Source organism: Hemitrygon akajei, chromosome 6 (assembly GCF_048418815.1).
Source record: "Hemitrygon akajei chromosome 6, sHemAka1.3, whole genome shotgun sequence".
NCBI classification, from domain to species: Eukaryota; Metazoa; Chordata; class Chondrichthyes; order Myliobatiformes; family Dasyatidae; genus Hemitrygon; species Hemitrygon akajei.
The window spans coordinates 95,548,116-95,566,293 of NC_133129.1; the positions used below are offsets into that span (position 1 = coordinate 95,548,116).

At 46.4% G+C, this 18,178-nt stretch overlaps 1 protein-coding gene across 6 annotated transcripts in view; it reads right to left on the reverse strand.

Moving 5' to 3' along the window:
- Positions 1-18,178, reverse strand: part of LOC140729303 (arrestin red cell) — a 111,911-nt gene that overhangs the window by 45,023 nt on the left and 48,710 nt on the right. The window contains exon 1 of one of the 6 annotated variants that reach the window (XM_073048912.1): positions 9,190-9,305. The exons of the other annotated variants lie outside the window; for them this stretch is intronic. Coding sequence (XP_072905013.1) covers positions 9,190-9,290 — 101 coding nt within the window. The 5' untranslated portion in view covers positions 9,291-9,305. Of the gene's footprint in view, positions 1-9,189; positions 9,306-18,178 lie in introns of those variants that run through there. 6 annotated transcript variants of the gene reach the window in all.

An 18,178-nucleotide genomic window follows, 5' to 3' on the forward strand; every position in this document is an offset into this window, starting at 1 on the left:
ATAGAGTTCTTGATTGCCCAGTCTGTCTCATCATGGCCCTTGCTCCTGATTTGTCTAACTGAACTGAATTTTCTCTGTAACACTTTATTCTGCACTCTTTTCCTTTTTACTGTCTTGCTGGATGTATTTATTTACTTAAAGACAAGAACAGGCCCCTCCAGCCCAATGAGCTGTGCTAAGCAGCTACCCACCTGTTTAACCCTAACCCAATCACAGGTGAAGTTACAATGACCCTTTAACCGACCAACCTGTACATCTTTGGACTGTGGAGGAAAACTCGAGCACTCATGGGAACGAGGTACAATCTCCCTACAGACAGAATCAGAAATAAACTCTGAACCCCAACACTTGGTGCCCCTCCTTCTTCTCTGGTCCACTCTCCTCTCCTACCAGATTCCTTTTTCTCCAGCCCGTGACGTTTTCCACCCACCTGCCTTTGCCTATCACCTGCTAGCTAGATCTCCTTCCCTTCATGCCCCCCCCAACCTTTTTATTTTGCCATCTTCCCCCTTCCTCTCTTGTCCCGAAGGAGATGTCGACTGTTTATTCATTCCCACAGACGCTGCCTGACCTGCTGAACTCCTCCAGCGTTGTTTGTGTGTGTCTGTGTGTGTCTGTGTGTGTCTGTGTGTGTCTGTGTGTGTCTGTGTCTGTGTCTGTGTGTGTGTGTGTGTGTGTGTGTGGGTGTGTGTGTCGGTCGCTCTGGATTTCCAGCATCCGCAGAATCCCTTGTGATTATAAATAAAGCTAATCTCTTTAAAAAAAAACATCCTTTGCCCAGAGGGCAAGTGGTTGGGGAGGGAGAACTTTGCCCTGGGAAACCCAGATGCCGGAATATAGATCACTTGGTGGTCACCTTGACCACACTGGAACCTGAGGACATTCAGGGATAATTCCGGATGTTCTCAAATCCACCCAGTTGCAAGACTAAATCCCGGCATCCTTCCACAGCAGTCCAAACCCGAATCCGAGCGGAATGTCGGGTCGTTTTTCTATCTGAGCTGGCTGGGGGTACCGTGGCAGCACGGTGGTTATGTTACCATGACTAACATTCTAAAGTTAAAATTCCACCAAGGAAGGTGGTGATTAAAACCTTAAAATGGAATTTATGCTCACAACAGGTGACCAGCTGGTCTCCATGGCAACAGTCAGGAGAATGACCAAATCACATTCAGCGATGGGAAATCTGTTGCCTTTACTAATCTCGGCCTACAAGCAATTCCAGACCTTGTACCGACGCAGATGCTCTTAAACTGCCTCTCATTCCCAATTCTGAACAGGGCCATAAATGCTGGCAAGAGCAGCGTGGCAGTACAGTGGCAAGGTACCAGACTAACGTTCTCAAATTCAAGTCCCAACAAGGAAGGTGATGATTTAAAACTATTTGGAATTTAAGTTCAAGAATGGAATTGGGGGGGGGGGGGGGGGGGGAGAGAGACACCATTTGGTTTCCATGGCAAACCCAATCACATTCACCGATGGGACATGCATTGTCCTTACTGATCTCGGCCTACAATAACTCTAGCCTGTATTGATGTAGATATCTTTAAACTGTTTCCCATTTCCCAACTCAAATAGGGCAATCAATTCTAGTAAGTAACCTGAATTCCCATTCCAGAGATAAAAATCAGTACAAACTTCCAAAGGAAAACTACGACCACCTTTTGATGGGGCTGGGAGGGCATGAGGCTCTCAATAAACAATCCCCCACGGTCAGGAACCTCTGAAGAGTGGAGGATATGCAGGAGACCAGAGACAACTTGGCTCTGTACCATAGAGGCAGAAATGAGAACCCTGAAGCACACCTGGAGCACAATAGAGAAGATGGCAGACTGAGATGGAGGACCTTCATTGCTGCCCTAAACGCCAGCGGTGTAACAGGTACTTGATGACCATCAGGAAATTATCTTTTTAATCTCATCTCCAAGAAGAAATCAGTCCTTTTTGGGACTCCAGGAACACAAGAGGCTGCAGGGAGTGGTGGGACTCGGTGAGTTTCATCAGGGGTACAGCTCTCCCCACCAGATGACATCTACAAGCGGTGATGCCTCAGGAAGGTGATGTCCGTCATCAGGGACTCCCACTATCAGGGCAATGTCTTCTCCTCGGTGCTGCCATTAGGTACAACAGTCTGAAGACCTGCACCTCAGGGTGCAACACCTCCCCCACTGTCTGCAGACTCATAAAGCCAGATGAGAAACCTTTCCATGATGTCAGAGTATGTTTCTTTCTCCCCTTTCTCTGGTTGCACTAAAGAGATCTTATCTTAAAGATTAGCCTTATTTCTCACGAGAAAACATCAAAACAGACCTCTGTGGTGGTTGTGTCGTGACCACAGTCCCAAAATGTGTTGGGAGCAGCCTGCAAGTATCACCATCCTCTTGCAGGCCCACAACTCACCACCCTTAACCCATGCATCTTTGGAACGTGGGAGAAAACAGGAGCACCCAGAGGAAACCCAGGTGGTCACAGAGAAAATGTATGAACTCCTTACAGACAGCGACGGGAATTGAACCCTGATCTTACGGCTGATGCAAACGTTACTTCAACAGTTACGTTACCAAGCCATCCGTCGTTATAGAAAACCTACAGCTCAATACAGACCCTTCGGCCCACATAGTTGTGCTGAACATGTCCCTACCTTAGAAATTACTAAGGTTACCCATAGCCCTCTATTTTTCTAAGCTCCAAGTACCTATCCTAAAGTCTCTTAAAAGACCTTATCATATTCACCTCCACCACCGTTGCCAGCAGCCCATTCCACACACTCATCACTCTCTGCATAAAGAACTTACCCCTGATATTCTCTCTGTACCTACTCCCCAGCACCTTAAACTTAGGCCCTCCTATGGCAGCCATTTCAGCCCTGGGGAAAAGCCTCTGACTATCCACATGATCAATGCCTCTCATCATCTTATACACCTCTATCAGGTCACTTCTCATCCTCCATCACTCTAAGGAGAAAAGGCCGAGTTTATTCAACCTGTTTTCATAATGCATGCTCCCCAATCCAGGCAACATCTTTGTAAATCTCCTCTGCATCCTTTCTATGGCTTCCACATCCTTCCTGTAGTGAGGCGACCAGAACTGAGCACCGTACTCCTAAAGTGGGGTCTGACCAGGGTCCTTAAGTTTATTTTGACATGTCCCTCAACCAACAACGGATAATTAGCATCTCAATAGATGAGTGTCCCACAACCAATGATCTCACTTTAAGAACCCTTTATCTTGTCATTTCATGTTCTCATTATTTATTGCTATTTATTTATATTTGCATTTGCACAGTTTGTTGTCCTCTGCACTCTGGTTGATCTTTCATTGATCCAGTTTATAGATACTATTCTATATATCTGCTGAGTATGCCCACAGGAAAATGACTCCCAAGGTTGTAAGTGGTGACAAGTATGTACTCTGACAAGACGTTTTACTTTGTCTAATTTACTTTAATTCAACTCTATGTCAACATGTTTGTAATGCTCGGTTCCTTATGATTGTTCTAGCCGGGGTGGGGGGGGGGGACAAGCTCCCACTATCTATTAAATGCTCCCAATGCGTGCACCTCAAATAGCCTCCTGACAACCAAATCCAGCCCCTGGCCTTCACGTGTGGTTTATCTACCCAGCCTGAAGGAACTGTTTCTACTGACTGGAGAAGGGGCAAAGGCAGGTTACTGGCCTTAAAAACAGTGGCTTCTTCTGGCTGACGAGGCTCGTCAGCTGTGGTTGGCAGCTCTCCGAGAAGGAGGCAGCAACAATGCAGAAAAGCTTGAGGAGATGGTCAAGAGGTGCATTTGCTTTTCAAACCTCAGAATGGGGAAGAAACGTGATCTAAGTGACTTTGACCGTGGAATGATTGTCCGCACCAAACAGGGTGGTTCAAGTTTCTCAAGCTGCTGATCTCCTGAGATTTTTCTCCACAGTCTTTGGAGTTCACAGAGAACGGTCCAAAAAAACCCCCCAAAAAAACCTAAAAAAAAAAATCCGGTGAGCAGCAGTTCTGGGGGTGAAAACGCCTTGTTAATGGGAGAGGTCCAAGGAGAACAGCCGCACTCGGTTCGAGCTGACAGGAAGGCGGCAGTAACTCAAACAGCCTGGTGTTACAGGACTGAACACATCCAACTTCGAAGTGGATGGGCTACAGCAGAACTTCATGAACATACAGTCAGTGGCCACTGACCGCAAGTAAGGCAGAAATAAACTGAGTTAGCATTGGCAAATTCCTCCTTCGAGGTTACCAGGAAGCATCTATTTCTACAGAGATTATGACATCTTTGCTTTCAGAAGTTGATTTTCGGACATGTCTACTGAACAGCAGTGGTTACAGGGTCTTTAGAGGAAGCGAGAAGTTACACAACCGATTTTCCTTCTGCATTTTATGTTGAAATGTTTTGCTTTACAATGTTATTTTGTTTTTTTTTAAAAAGTGCTCTGACGTTTTCAGAGGACTGTTTGTTCCCTACACACAAATGGTTAACCCATAATTTGCCTTTCAGCCACCGAGCTCATATTTCTTGTGCACGATGCAAAAATCTTTCCTCCAGATCAAAGCATAAATTAGTAAGTTTGCAGATGATACGATTTGGTGGTGATGTGGACATAATAGAAGACTGACAAAGGACACTCACAAAATGCTGGAGGAACTCGGCACGTCAGGTTTGGAGGAGAATAAACAGGCAACATTTCAGGCCAAAACCCCTCTTCAGGACTCGGGATCATGGATCCCTACCTGAATTGTTGACTGTTTAGTCCCCTGACCTGCTGAGTTCATCCGGCATTTTGTGAGTGTTACTCTGGATTACCAGCATCTTGTCTCTTGTGTTTGCAACAAAAGATACAGTCGGATCAGGTGCAGATATGGGCAGAGAAATAACAGAGTTGTCCTCCCCACATTGAGCACATCTACAAGGAGCATTGTCACAGGAAAGCAACATCCATCATGAAGGATTCCCACCATCCAGACCATGCTCTCTTCTCACTGCTGCCATCAGGAAAGAGGTACAGAGCCTTAGGCCTCACACCACCAGGTTCAGGAACAGCCATTACCCTTCAACCATCAGGCTCCAAAACAGGTTTGGATAATTTCACTCACCTCAACTCTGAAATGATTCCACAACCTATGGACTTACTTTCAAGGACTCTACAACTCATGTTCTCATTGTTATATATACTTTTGCACTTTGGTTGTTTGTCAATCTTTGGTTCTATTGTATTTTTGCGTTTTCCTATAAACGCAGGCGAGAAAATTAATCTGAGGGTAGTGCTTTGACAATAAGATTACTTTGACTTTGAGATGGAGTTTAACATGGCCAAATGTGAAATGCTGCATTTTGGGAGTTCAAATGTCAAACAGTATACTGTTAATGGCAGGACTCCTAACAGTGTCAATGAGCAGAGATGTTGGAGTGCAAGTACTTAGCTCCTGAAAGTGGCTACAAAGGTTGATAGGGTGGTTTAAAAGGTGTATGGTACACTTGCCTTCCTACATTGACAAGAGTTGGGAAGTGATGTTGCATCTTTATAAATCTATGGTTAGGCCATATCTGGAGGGTTACATTTGTGTCTGGTCATCCCATTGCAGGAAGGATATTGAGGTTTTGGAGAGGGTGCAGAAGAGCTTCAACAGGATTAGAGGGCAAGAGCTACAAGGAGAGGCTGCAAAAACTTGGGATAGTAAACACTGCAGATGCTGTGGTCAAGTCAACACATACAAAAGCTGAGTACAAACTTGGGATGTTCCATCTGAAGCAGCAGAGACTGAGAGGAGATCTAACAGAACAGGGTTCCCCAACCTTTTTTATGCCATGACCGTCAATGGGGGGGGAGGGGGGGGTCTGTTAAGAGGGACCCCAGGTTGGGAGCCTGTTGTAAGACTGGGAGAGCCATAGATAGGTTAGACAACCAGTATCTTTTCCCCCGGGATCGAAATGTCCAATACTAGAGCAGGTGAGAAGGGAAAGATAAAAGGTTTTTAGGCTGCCTGGAATGAGCTGACAGGGGTGGTGCTGGAGGCAGATACAGTACTGTGCAAATGCCTTCGACACACGTGTATAAAGCTAGGGAGCTGAACACGCTATTTGTCAACGTGGAGTGGAGAGCGAGTTTGTAAATCTGACAGGAGCAAAGGATACTGGGTATGGCGAAGGCGCAGTGCTGAGGGAGGGTGGGATAAGAGGCACAGGAGGAGTGCCAGGGGTGAGGTGGAGTCAATTTGGGAGGGTACAAGGTCATAGTCAGAGGATAACAGCTCAGCGACAAGCCCTTCAGCCCATCCACCCTTTGCTGACCCTTTTTTCTGCCTGGTTCCATTTACCTGCACCCAGACCATGGCCCTCCCAACCGTGCACTTACTCAAACTCTCTTAAATGGTGCCTTTTAATCCATCTCTCACCACTTCCACCGGCAGCTCATTCTACACTCACACCACCGTCCAAGTGAAGAAGCTCCCCCTCCACTTCCCCTTAAATATTTCACATTTCAACCTATCTTTCCAAATACTTGTACATCCTATACCTTAGAATACATTCCATTCATTTACCCGCAAATGGCGGCAGGCTCACTGGCCTGTAATTTCCTGGCTTATTCTCAGAGCCTTTCTTGAACGATGATCAACACTGGCTGTCCTTAGTCCATTTGTCCCTAAAGATATTTTAAATGCCTCTGCCAGGGCCCTGCCATTTAACTATCCTCCTGTGAGGTCCAAGGGGACACCCCGTCAAGCCCTGGGGATTTAACAAAGCTCATTTCACCTCAGGACAGCGAGCAAACTCCTGTGCCATAACCTCACTTCTACAGTCAAAGAGTAATGCAGCACAGAAACACTGGCCCTTCGGTCCATCTAGTCTGTGCCAGCTACCTAGTCTCATCTACCTGCACCGTTTGTGTGATCTGTCCTTTTTTCCCTCGCACGTCTGATGACGTGTGCGTATGTGGGGGGGGGGGGGGGGTGCGGTCTCTGAGTGGGTTCCATGGTGTTTTTGTTTTGTGGCTGTCTGCAAGCAGAGTCAAGGTTGAATACCGTATACATACTTTGAACTTTGATCCACAGCTGAGGGTTATAACATTGAATCATAGAACATTACAGTGTAGACACTGCCTTTATCTATACCCCAAGCAAAGACAAATACAAGATGTTCAATTAAGATCTCTTTTGGCTCCAGGCATAGATGACCATGTTGACATCCAAGAGGACCAATATTGTCCTTTGCTCTTAATACATTTATAAAAGGATTCTCCTTCACCTTGTCTACTAGATCAAGCTCAAGTCTTCTTTTAGCCCTCTAGATTCCTCGCTACAATGCTCAAAGTACATTTATCATCAACATATATATACTTAACACAACCTTGAGATTTGTCTCCTTACAGGCAGCCACAAAACTAAGAAACCCAATAAAACCCATTCAAGAAGACGACCGTCGAACACACTGCAGCTGATTCAGTGTTCAGTCAGTTGTAGGCCGCAGCCTCAGTTCAGGCAGAGATGAGTAACCCTCACTGAACAGCAATCTGAACCGGGCCATCCCTCACCTCTGGCCCTGACACCCTGACCTTTTCAATCTAGTCTGGCACTCAAAGTGCATCCTGGTCTGAGAGTGAGGGATGGCCTGAGGTCTGGATGAATTAAGGTGGTCTTGTATTTCCTATGCTCCTCCAGCACCTCATTTGATCCTAACTGCCTCCTTCTTCTTAACCAGGATATGGATATCGAGCAGGCAAACCGGATAAACACAAGAGATTCTGTAGACGCTGGAAATCCAGGGCAATGCGCACAAAACCCAGGAGGAACTCAGCAGGTCAGGCAGCTTCTATAGACATTTCGGGCTGAGACCCTTCTTCACGACCAGAAAGTAAGGGAGAAGGACACCAGAAAATCGAGGTGGGGGTGGGGGAGGAGGATATCTAGAAGGTGATTGATGAAGCCAGGTGGGTGGGAAAGGTAAAGGGCTGGAGAGGAAAGAATCTGTTAGGAGAGGAGGGTGGACTACAAGTCCCTGCCTCCTCCTTCCCCTTCTCCTATGGCCCATGGGGGGTTAGAAGGGGGCAGAGGGGGTGCAAGTGAGAGTCAAAGAGAGACAGAGACAAAACAGTTTATACGGGCTTGACTGTGTGTAACCGGTATAACAGAGCAGCTTCCTCCTGCGTCCCTGCGTCAGTGTTTATACCAGGCTCTCTGACACTGAACAGAAACATCTCTGGGAAATGAATGCTACTGAGAGCTGACCTACACCATTTGGGATCTCTGATTGCCCGTGGGGACTACATGTCAACTGAAAAGTCTCCTCGTCACTGCCGGCTCCATCAGTAATTATTTATTCACTCCACTTTCCGATTACTGCTCTTCGTTCCCCCTCCCCTTCAGTTATGTTTTAGTATGGCAGTGTTGGAACACGTACAGTAAAACTATATGACCATCAACAACCCACTAGCTCTGTGCAGACCATCATAAGCCCACTCCCCCCACACTCTCGTTTATGGGACATGGAATGGGATTACACTCTGGGGTCGGGGATGATGCTGAAACCTCTAGAACATTGAAAGGTCTATGTACAGTCCTTCTTCTCACTTCTGCCCCCGATACTCTCCAGCTTCTAGCATTCTGCTGCTGTCTTCCATAGTGAAGAGTGAAAAACATATTTATAACTTCCTCCACCACAGCCAGACCACTTCAGGGTTGATGGGTTCTTGATTAGCCAGGGTGTCAAAGATTATGGGGAGAAGTTAGGAGAGTGGGATCGAGGAGGGGGAAAAAGAATCAACCATTATCTCATGACAGAGCAAACCCGATGGGCTAAATGTCCTAATATGTTCCTCTGTGCTTGGACTCGTATCTGTTCCAAACAATAAGACACAGAGGTCCAGAGAGAAAAAAAAACATTCACTTAACAAGTGGCCAGGACAAACTAAACAAGTTTAGCAAGCTAAAGAAAACAAACCAGCCAACATCATGGCTATTTAGAACAGATAAAGTAGAAAGCACAGCACAGGAACAGGCCCTTCAGCCCACACTGTGGTGCCAATCCAGCTAAAAAACAAATCAAACATCCATATACCTACACCATGTCCATATCTCTCCATCTTCCTCACATCCACGTTCCTATCCAAACATCTCTTAAAAGCCTCTAATGTATTTGCCTTTACCACCATACCAGGCAGCACATTCCAGACATCCACCACTCTCTGAGCAAAAACTTACCTCTCACATCCCTCTCTCACCTTCAATGCATCCCCTCTGGTATTGGACATTTCTGCCCTGGGAAACAGATATTCTCCGCCCACTCTATCGATGCCTCTCATAGTCTTGTAAACCTCTATCAGATCTCCCCTCAGCCTCAGGCACTCCAGAGAAAAGCTTGTCCAGCCTCTTGTGATAACACATGCCCTGTAAAGCAGGCAGCATCATGGTGAACCTCCTCTGCACTCTCTCCAACGCCTCAACATCCTTCCTATAGTGGGGCGACCAGAACTATATTTAATACCGCAGATGTGGCTGAAACAGGGTTTTGAGACAACAATGTCTGCATCTTTACTCTGTGGCTGCCAACTTATCCATAGGTTGAAGTCCATACGGTGACCACCTTGCTTCGTGAAGCAGACACATCTCTGACCAAAACCATCTCTCAGTCTCTGAGATCTGAGTGTCTTGCCAGACCACAAGCATTTTGCAGTCACATCTAAACCCAGGGTGTGTTTGGAAGTGATAACAGCTCAAGTCCAGTAGAGTGGGGTTTATTTTTAAACTTATTGTTTCACATGACACAAGATGATAAATTATCCGGATCAGAGGGCGATGGAGAGCGTCACAGCTTTACACGCATCGGATGAACTGTCCTGCGCCCAGCATGTGAATGCAATCACAAGGAAAACACGCTCGCCTCTTTCTCAGGAGGTTCGGCTCACTATCGAACATCCTAACAAATTTTATTTCATTTATTTAAAGATCCAGCGCTGTTACAGGCCTTCCGGCCCAATGAGGCTGCACCATCCAATTACACGCATGTGACCAATTAGCCTATTAAACCTGTATGCCTTTGGCATGTGGGAGGAAACCAGAGCACTTGGAGGAAACCCACGCAGAGAACATACCAACTCCTTACAGGTAGTGGTGGGAATTGAACCTGGGTTACGGCTGCTATAATAGGAGGCCTCCGTTGATCAGGGTTGACCGCGGATGCTGTCTCCTAGCCGTCTAGACATGCAAGCCAGGGCAGTACAATATGGGGAGCAAGCTGGTGCCTATACAGGAAGCCCTCCCTCTCCATGCATTGATAAACCCAAAGGAATGGCAGAGACTGACACAGTTTGGCACCAGCAGTGTTGCAGGAGTTGCCGGTCAGTGTTGAACTCAACGTAGGGACTCCAGCTCCGGATTTTTCCCCTTGGGGCTTACTCCCTAGGCCTTCCCCATAGGTGGGTACAGCCGCAAGGTCAAAGTTTCCCTTCTCCTCGATAAGCTGCCGGCCACAGATGATGAGCTCCATCTGTCCAAGCCAACTGGTTTTAAGGTGCCAGTAACCTGCCTTTATCCGTTCTCCTGGTTCCTTCAGGTTGTTATAGTTGGTGGGGACAAGCTCCCACTACCTATAAAATGCTCCCATTGCCGAGTGCCTCAAGAAGACCCCGACAACCAAGTCCAGCTCCTGGCCTTCACAGCTGGCTTAGCTACCAAGCCTGATGGAGTTATTTCTACTGACAGAAGGTGTGCTAATAACACTGCACAGCGGAAGGTGTTCTGACAGCTTGGTAGGACAACTTGAACTTGAAACTGCAGAGAGTAGTGGATTCACCCCAAAACATCATAGGCACATCTCTCCCCACCGATGGTAGGACCTACAGGAAGAGCTGCAACACCCACCTCCAACTTCAGAAATAGCTACTTCCCTTCAACCATTCAGTTGTTGAACCAACCGGCATAACCCAAATCACCACCTCAGTACAGCAACACTTTAAACACACGAGATACTGCAGACGTTGGAAATCCTAAGGAACATGCACAAAATGCTAGAGGAACTCAACAGGAACTCCTCATATATAAGGTAGATCAGTGCAGTGCAATGTTCTTCAGCCCACGATCACGTGCCACCGTTTTAACCTCCTAATCTAAGCCTTCCCGCCCACACAATCGGTCTATTTTCCTATTGTCCCTGTGCCAATCTAAGAGTTTCTTAAACACAAAGTGCACTGCAGATGCTGTGGTCAAATCAACACGCACAAACAAGCTGGATGAACTCAGCAGGTCGGGCAGCAGGCCAAGACATTGACTGCTCGTTTCAACTGATGCTGCCCGACCTGCTGAGTTCATCCAGCTTGTTTGTACGTGTTGATAAGAGTTTCTTAAATGCCCCTCTGCCAACACGCCTGGTAGAGGTTTCCATGTACCCACCACTCTCCATACAGAGCTCACCACTGACAACCCCCTGTACTTTCCTCCAATTACCTTCAAATTATGCCCCCCCATATTAGCCATTTCAGCCCCAGGGAAAAAGTCTCTGGCTGCCCACTCGATCTGTACTTCTCATCTTGTACACCTCTACCAGGTCATTAAAGGACCTTTTATCAGCCCGTTACTTATTGCTGTTTATTAATTTATCACCTGCAGTTGCACAGTTTACAGTTCCTGATATTCAAAGTTTACAGATGCTGCTTACGGTTACTGCCCTATAGATTTGCCCAGTACGTCCACAGAGAAAGAATCTCAGGGTTGTACGTGGTGATGTGTGTGTGTTCTGATAATATATTTTACTTTGAACTTTGAACCACTTCAAAGTGGTTCAATGTGACTTGTGGGGGAGAGAGGGGGGAGGGGAGAGGGGGAGGGGAGAGGGGGAGGGGAGAGGGGGAGGGGAGAGGGGGGAGGGGAGAGGGGGGGGGAAGGGAAGAGGGGGGAGGGGGGAAGGGAGGAGGGGGAGGGGGGAAGGGAGGAGGGGCAGGGGGGGGAGAGAGGAGCAGAACTGGAGTCACTTGCAGCAAAGTGCCTGGGCGAGCAAGTGAATCACCCAGAGGCTGAAACAAGTCATCTTTTGGAAGGGAGGACAACATAGGGCCAAATTAAGGCATACAGAACTAGCTGAGGTGGGCAACTTGGTCGGCATGGAGAAACTGGGCCTCTTCCATGCTGTGCAATCAATATTCAAAACCAAAAGACTTTTGGATGGAAAGGGGGATGTGGGGATGATATAGGGTTTTGCAGGAGAGTGGTGTCGAGGTCAAAGATCAACCAGCCGTTGAAGAAGCAGGGACGGCGGGTGGATCGGTCGGCTTCTCAAACCTCGCCAAGACCAACCCCATTTCCTCTGCTGGGATGACCAGAGACCATAGTGGGCTCTGCAGGCTAACACAGGTGAGACAGGGCAGAGGAACAGAACAGGGAATGATCCACCCGTTGGTTTCACTGGGTACAGGAGTCTGCAGAGCCATTCCCCTCCCTCTCACCTTCGGAAGGATGACCAGGAGTCTGGCAAGGATCTTCCTCCCTTCCCCCACACCTGTCCCAAAGGAAGCTTCGAGCGTCTGGTACAGAGGGCAGGATTCAGGAGGTGGATACTCAAGAACTAACCGAGACACAGAATTTGAATGCCTACATCACAGGTAGAGAATTCTAATTCAGAGCAACACAGACAAAACGCTGGAGGAATTTCAGCAGGTCAGGCAACATCTATGGCAAGGAACAAAAAAGTTGATTTATTGGCCTGAAACTTTGACATTTTACTTGACTACTAATCAGTCAGCCCCAACATAGGTACTTGCCTTTGTCATGTCCAAGACAGCTTCAAGGAGCAGTGCCTCAGAAAATCCATCGTTAAGGACACCCACCACTCAAGACATGCCCTGCTCTCATTAGGGAGAGGTACAGAACCTGAAGAGACACACTCAACAATTCAGGAACACCTTCTCCTCTGCCATCCGATTTCTGAATGGACATTGAACCCATGAACACTACCTCACTACTTTTTTTCTTAATTTCTGTCTTTGCACTACTTATCTTAATTTAGCTATTTAATAAACACATATACTTACTGCAATTCCACTTTTTTCTATTATCATTCATTACATTGAACTGTTGCTGACAAGTTAAATATCACAACATATGCCAGTGATAGTAAACTGATTCTGATATCCAATATCACCGGCATATTTTGCTGCTGTACAGTGCAATAGGTAATTTAAAAACTATAACTTACAAAAAGAATTATATACTAAAAATAAATTAAACTATCCCTGTTTTATTTCTGCCTGTTCTGCCGAGTTCCTCCAGCATTGTGTGTGTGTTACTCTGGATTTCCAGCATCTGCTGTCTCTCATGTTCAGGTGCTGCCTGACCTGTTGAGTTCTCCAACATTGTGTCTGTGGCTGTGTCTCTGGATTTCCGGCATCTGCAGAATCTCTATTGCACCTCCTCAATGATAACCAGCTTGCTACGCACTTCAGAGAGTGAAATCTGGTGCCCTTACGCTGTTAAGACCTGCATGCAACTTGAGACCCGTCGTGGGTTACTCTCAACTGCCTCCTCAAAGGTAGATAAGGATGGCCAGCACAGAGAGAGCCCCCCCCCGGCCCATCTCTTCTATACCAGCACTCACTCAATGTTAAACTGACTCCACAAACTATGGAGTTACATCCAAGGGCCCTATAACTCATATTTTCTGTATCATTTACTTATTGTTAAAAGTTTTTTTATTATTTTCAAGATTTATCTTCTTTTGCACATTGGTTGTCTGTCAGTTATTTATTTATAATTTTTCATTATTTCAATTGTATTCCTTTATTTGTAAATGCCCGCAAGAAAATGAATCTCAGGGTAGCACTTGATGACATTTATTTATTCAGTGTGGAGTGGGGTCTTCTGTCCCTCTGAACCACACCCCCCCCCCACCGACATACCCCATTAACCCTTTGTCTCCCATTGTCACAAGACAATCGGTACGCCTTTGGACTGTGGGTGGAAACTGGAGCGTCCAGAGAAAACCCATGCGTTTGCATTCACAGGGAGGACAAACAGACTCCTCACCGAATGGTGTCGGAATTGAACTCCAAACTCCGGAACACCTCGAGCTGTGATAGCGCCATGTTAACCGCTACCGTAGCAAAATACATATACGTAGCTTGATAATAAATTTACCTTGAAGTTCCTCTCTGCACTAATCCCTATTTACCAAGCTTGGCCCAGAACTTTGCTTGCTCAGATAATTTGAATCACACAGCATGGAAACAGGCCAGCTGGGTCAAACTCATCCATGCCAAAAACGTTGCCCAGCGAGCTGGTCCCACCTGCCCTCATTTGACCCACAGCTCTCTGAACCTCTCCTGTCCACTTTTTAAAAATGTTTTACGGGTCTCTACCTCCACCAGGGCCTCAAAGCTTGAAATCTTGGCCTGGCAGATTTTGGCAGCAAAGGTCCCCTGAACCAGACAACAGAGGGAGGAGGACGCTTCGGAGACAGCACTGATGAGATCATTTCAGTTTTTTTAAAGATGCAAAGTACATTTATTTTCAAATTATGTATGCAGTATACAACCCTGAGTTTCGTCTTCCCTACAGACAGCCACGAAACAAAGAACCAGAATGGAATCTGTTCAAAGACATCAAATACCCAAAGGGTGAAAAAAGAACAAATAGCACAAATGGGAAAAAAAAATTAGTGAGAAACACAGAATATAAAACATCAAAACACAGAGTCACTGAAACAGTCCAGGAATGCTCAGTTGTGCTGTCTGTTGAAAATATAAATGACTTCAGATACTCGCTAGGACAGTCAGCATCAGTGGAGAGAGAAAGGGAAATAGAGTTAATGCACTAGGTCAAAGACTCTTCATCGGGACTTGACCTGCTACATTAATCTTGTATTTATTTTCTCTCTCCCGAGATGCTGCCTGATCTGCTGAGTGTTTGCACATTGTATTGAAATCAGTTTATTATTGTCACATGTACAGAGATACAGTGAAAAACTTGTTTTTACAGATCTGATCATTACACAGTGCATTGAAGTAGAACCAGATAAAACAACTCCGCAGAACTAAAGTATAAAAGCTACAGAGAAGCTGCAGTACCAGTAAACGATAAAGTGCAATTTCTTAAAGATCTTGCGTTTAATTTCAGATTAATTTAGGTCAAATTAAATTAGATTAGCTTTGATAGCCACGTATACATCAAAACATTCAGCGTGGAACCACAGAGAGGCATCATCGGTAACAGAGGTTAGCACAACACTTTACAGTACAGACAGCCCGGCTTCAATTCCCGCCGCTGTCTGTAAGGAGTTTGCACGTTCCCCCCGTGACCACGCGGGTTTCTTCCGGTTGCTGCAGTATCATCCCACGGTCCAAAGACGCATGGGCTGGTAGGTTAATTGGTCACTGTAAATTGTCCCATGATTAGGCTGGGGTTAAATCGGGGGATTGCTGGGCAGCGTGGCCAGAAGGGTCTATTCTGCACGCTATCTCAATAAATAACTCCCGTGGAATGCGTCCTTTGTGGCAGAGAGTCACCAACACAGTGTAAGGATGGGCTGGGGCAGTCCGCAACAGTCGCCACACTTCTGCTGCCGACGTAGCATGCCCACAACTTCCTGAGCATAACGTCACACACAAAATGCTGGTGGAACACAGCAGGCCAGGCAGCATCTACAGGGAGGAGCACTGTCGACGTTTCGGGCCGAGACCCTTCGCCAGGACTAACTGAAAGGAGAGATACTAAGATAACGTCTCGGTCTTTGGAATGTGGAAGGAAACCAGAACACCTGGAGGAAACTCAGGCAGTCAAGGGGAGAACGTATAGACAGCTGCGGGAATTGAACTGCGATCGCTGGCGCCGTAAAGTGTTGCGCCAACGGCTACGTTACCATTCCGTGCCAGCAGATGCAGGCTTCGATCGTTATACCCAGTGCTTAATCCTCATTCTCCTTTCGTGGGCACAAGAGGAGAGCTCAAATAGACAGTAGAATGTTCAAGCTTGGTGGGCGAGGGTCTTTTGATTACATTGTCTGCTTTACCGAGGCAGTGAGATGTGTGGGCAGGTTTAGGATGATAGGCGAGAGATTTAAAGGGGACCAAAGGAGCAAGTTTATTTTTTAAAAACAGAATATAGGGAACAAGCTGCCCAAGGACAGTTAAGCTCCACTCAACGTCAGTAAGACCAAAGAACGGATTGTAGACTTCGGAAAGGGTAGGACGAGGGAACACACACCAGTCCTCAGAAGGATCAGAAGTGGAGAGTGAGCAATTTTCAGTTCTTGGGTGTCAATATCTCCGAGGATCTATCCTGGGCCCAACATGTTGTTGCAGCTACAAAGACACAACGATGACTCATTTCATTAGGAGTTTGAGGAGATTTGGTACGTCACCAGCGACACTCACAAATTTCTACCGTGGAGAGCATTCTAACTGGCTGCATCACCGTCTGGTAAGGGGGGGGGTGGTGTGTGGGTTATTGCACAGGATCAAAATAATCCTCAGAGTTGTAAACTTAATCAGCTCCATTATGAAGACTAGCTTCCATTATATCCAGGACATCTTCGAAGAGTCAACTCATGAACACCATCTTTTTTTTATTATTTTAATTTAAATATTTGCACTATTTTAATTTAAATATATATATTAGCCATACCAGATGGTGAGGCAGCCAGCTGAAATGCTCTGCACGGTACATTGCAGAAATTTGCGAGAAGGTACCACCAGGAAGGAGATACAGAAGCCTGAAGACACACACTCAACGATTCAGGAACAGCTCCTTCCCCTCTGCCATCCAAATTCTGAATGGGCATTGAAACCATAAACACTACCTCACTACATTTTTTAAATTTCTACTTTTGCAAGAAACTTATTTAACCATTATATATCTATACATATATTTACTGTAATTAACTCTTTTTCCATCATCACATATCGCATTGTACTGCTGCCGCAAAGACAACAAATTGCACAACGTGCCGGTGATATTAAACCTGATTCTGATTTTGAAGCGGGAGGGGTGAGTATATTTACACTTAGATAGGTACAGGGATGGGAAAGCTATATTTGCCAAGTGCAGGCAGATGTACACAGGCATCTGGTCCAGTATGGACGAGTTTCTGTGCTGTGTGACTGTGGTGATTCTGAAAGCCCTTGGATAAGATGGGTGTGGAGAGAATGTTTCTGTTTGTGAGAGAATCTAGAATGGAGGGCAGAGGGTTTGGTGGGGGGGGGGGGCAAGACGTCACTGTAAAAAATAAGTGCAAGGGGAAGCTGATCTACGACAGACACAAAGTTTTCTCCCAGCCGGCAGTGAGTCGCAGAGCAATACACGACACAGGCCGCTTGGCCCAACCAGACTCTGCCAACCACGGTGCCCAGCCAGCAAGTCCCAACTTCCTGTATTCAATCTATCTCTCTTGAGCCCCACGCCTCCACACACCCATTCGAGTGACACTGCTGTATCTGCCACTCAACCACTTCCTCTGACAGCTCATTATCAGACTCTCTGCTTTCTGCACGAAGAAGCTTCCATTTATTTACTTACTGAGAAACAGCACAGAGTAGACCATTCTGCCCTTCAAGCTCAGCCTCCCAGCAATCCCCTGATTTATTCCCACCCTAATCACAGGACAATTTACAACCTACAGTGCAGTACGTCTTTGGACTGTGGGAGGAAACCTGAGCACTCGGAGGAAACCCACATGGTCACAGGGAGAACGTACAAACCCCTTACAGGCAGCTGCAGGAATTGAACCCGTGTCTTGTTGTACTGTAAAGTGTTGTGCTAACTGTTCCCCTACCTTACCACCTCAATTGTTCCACTCACCCTAGATCAGTGTTCTGTAGTTTTGGACTCCTGAACCCTGGGGAAAAGACTGTTCCCGTCCACCTCACCAGTCTCTCATAAAGTTTAACATTTTTGTACGGTCACCCCTTATTCTGTGGTGCAAGGAATAAAGACCAACCATGACCAACCTCTAGCGATACCTCAAGCCCTCCAGTTCTAGAAGTGGCACAGTAGTGTAGTGGTTAATACAACACTTTACTGTACAGGCAACCCGGGTTCTATTCCCATCACCGTCTGGAAAGAGTCTGTACGTTCTCCCCGTGACCGCGTGGGTTTCCTCTGGGTGCTCCAGTTTCCTCATGCGGTTGGTAGGTTAATTGGTCATTGTAAATTGTCCCATGACTTATACAACTGCAACATATACTCAGGGGCCACTTTATGAGGTACA